Consider the following 1,436-nt stretch of genomic DNA (forward strand, 5'->3'; position numbering starts at 1 on the left):
ATACTATACAAGTAATGCGTAACGTGATCTTCCACTGAAATATTATAGACTGGAATAATTCTTGAATTCGTATCATCTGCTTTCACGATCCGTTCCTGAACGGAACTTTTTTTAAACAGAGTTGCAAGTATTTAACTTGCAATTGCACACTTATAAGTATTCAACTGGCAGTTGCACACTTTCAAGTGTTTAGCAGTTGCACACTTAGTTTATCAGTGTAAGCGATATCGATGCCTATTAAGGTGGAACTCGATCAACGAACAACTTGCGATTTCATGTATTTCCATCGTAACACAGAGGGGCCAGCGCAGCAGTATGTCACTATGTGCCCCACCCTCCCTTAACTCTACAAAAACGCATTTAACAGTGTGGCACGAGATCGAGACATTGTCTGGCGTGCATCTTCCGGGTCAATTGAAGAATAATTTGCATTGAATACTTTTTTATTTTTGTACCCGATGTACATTTTCTTATGGATGGACTGCGTTTTTGTTTTTCGGAAAGGTGATCCGAGCCTTCTCGCCAAGCGACGTTACCGCTAAATCCGGACTTTTCTACAATTTTATCCTCCTGGAGCTCAGGACACCGTTGCACCTTATGCCGGTTTGCGTGGACTGGACAGGCAGCGCGCTTTTGCAGAAACAGCATCATGGGACAGTGCGTACAGACATTTTTAAATTCAAAGTGTTGCATGTCGTCGTTATTTTAAACACAATACTTTTCACCACCTTTTAGGTAATATCAAATCAGAAATCCGAGAACTCTTCTTTGTCTACACGTCAGTATATTTTGAGTCCAACAGAGTGTAAATTTAAAATTACACCTCCTCCAGAGAACCATCACATCTGCACCCTCCAAGATGGTAAGTGCACTACAAGACTGCAAAGGTGTTCTACCTTCTTCGTTTACAGCCCTGCGCTTCTGCCATGCAAATGCTCTATCAGTCTCGAAAGGGGTGAATCGTGAAAGAAAAACCTCCTGGTCTAGAATTTCGTACGTTTGGCTTTCACTGTTTATTTACAAAAGGGAATTTTTCTGGCCAAAATGGCCAAAACAGAAAGAGTTTTATTGCTTTCAGGGGTACACTTTTGTCTAAAAAGAATGCCGTCGGTTCAAAATTTCCTTCTAAGCAGAAGAGTGGGCTTATTTTATTGGCTGAGCGATCGGCGAAGCCCATTACTCCACTGACCGGAAAAGTTTCATTCTGTTTGTCTGTTTGTTTGTTTGTCTGGCCGCACGATAACTCGAGAAATAATTGGGAGAGCGATCTGGGAATTTCAGGGTCGTTTTGTATCATAACAAGCAGGCCCGCCCTTCCGCCAAACGAAGTTGCCAGCTTCACTTCGCTGCGCCGGCAACTCCGTTCGGCAGGGGCCGGGCCTGCTTGGCCTGCCGGCGGCGATGGTCGGGCCTGCGGCCCGACCATTTCTGTCACG

The 1,436-nt window shown here is 44.3% G+C and overlaps 1 protein-coding gene across 1 annotated transcript in view; it reads left to right on the top strand.

Annotated features, from left to right (window-relative positions):
• Nucleotides 1-1,436, top strand: part of LOC113210820 (uncharacterized) — a 114,542-nt gene that overhangs the window by 76,837 nt on the left and 36,269 nt on the right. The window contains exons 12-13 of the mRNA XM_052271946.1: nucleotides 505-657; nucleotides 736-862. Coding sequence (XP_052127906.1) covers nucleotides 505-657; nucleotides 736-862 — 280 coding nt within the window. The remainder of the gene's footprint in view (nucleotides 1-504; nucleotides 658-735; nucleotides 863-1,436) is intronic.

This window comes from Frankliniella occidentalis, unplaced genomic scaffold (assembly GCF_000697945.3).
Source record: "Frankliniella occidentalis isolate FOCC.00 unplaced genomic scaffold, Focc_3.1 Scaffold179, whole genome shotgun sequence".
Taxonomy (NCBI): Eukaryota; Metazoa; Arthropoda; class Insecta; order Thysanoptera; family Thripidae; genus Frankliniella; species Frankliniella occidentalis.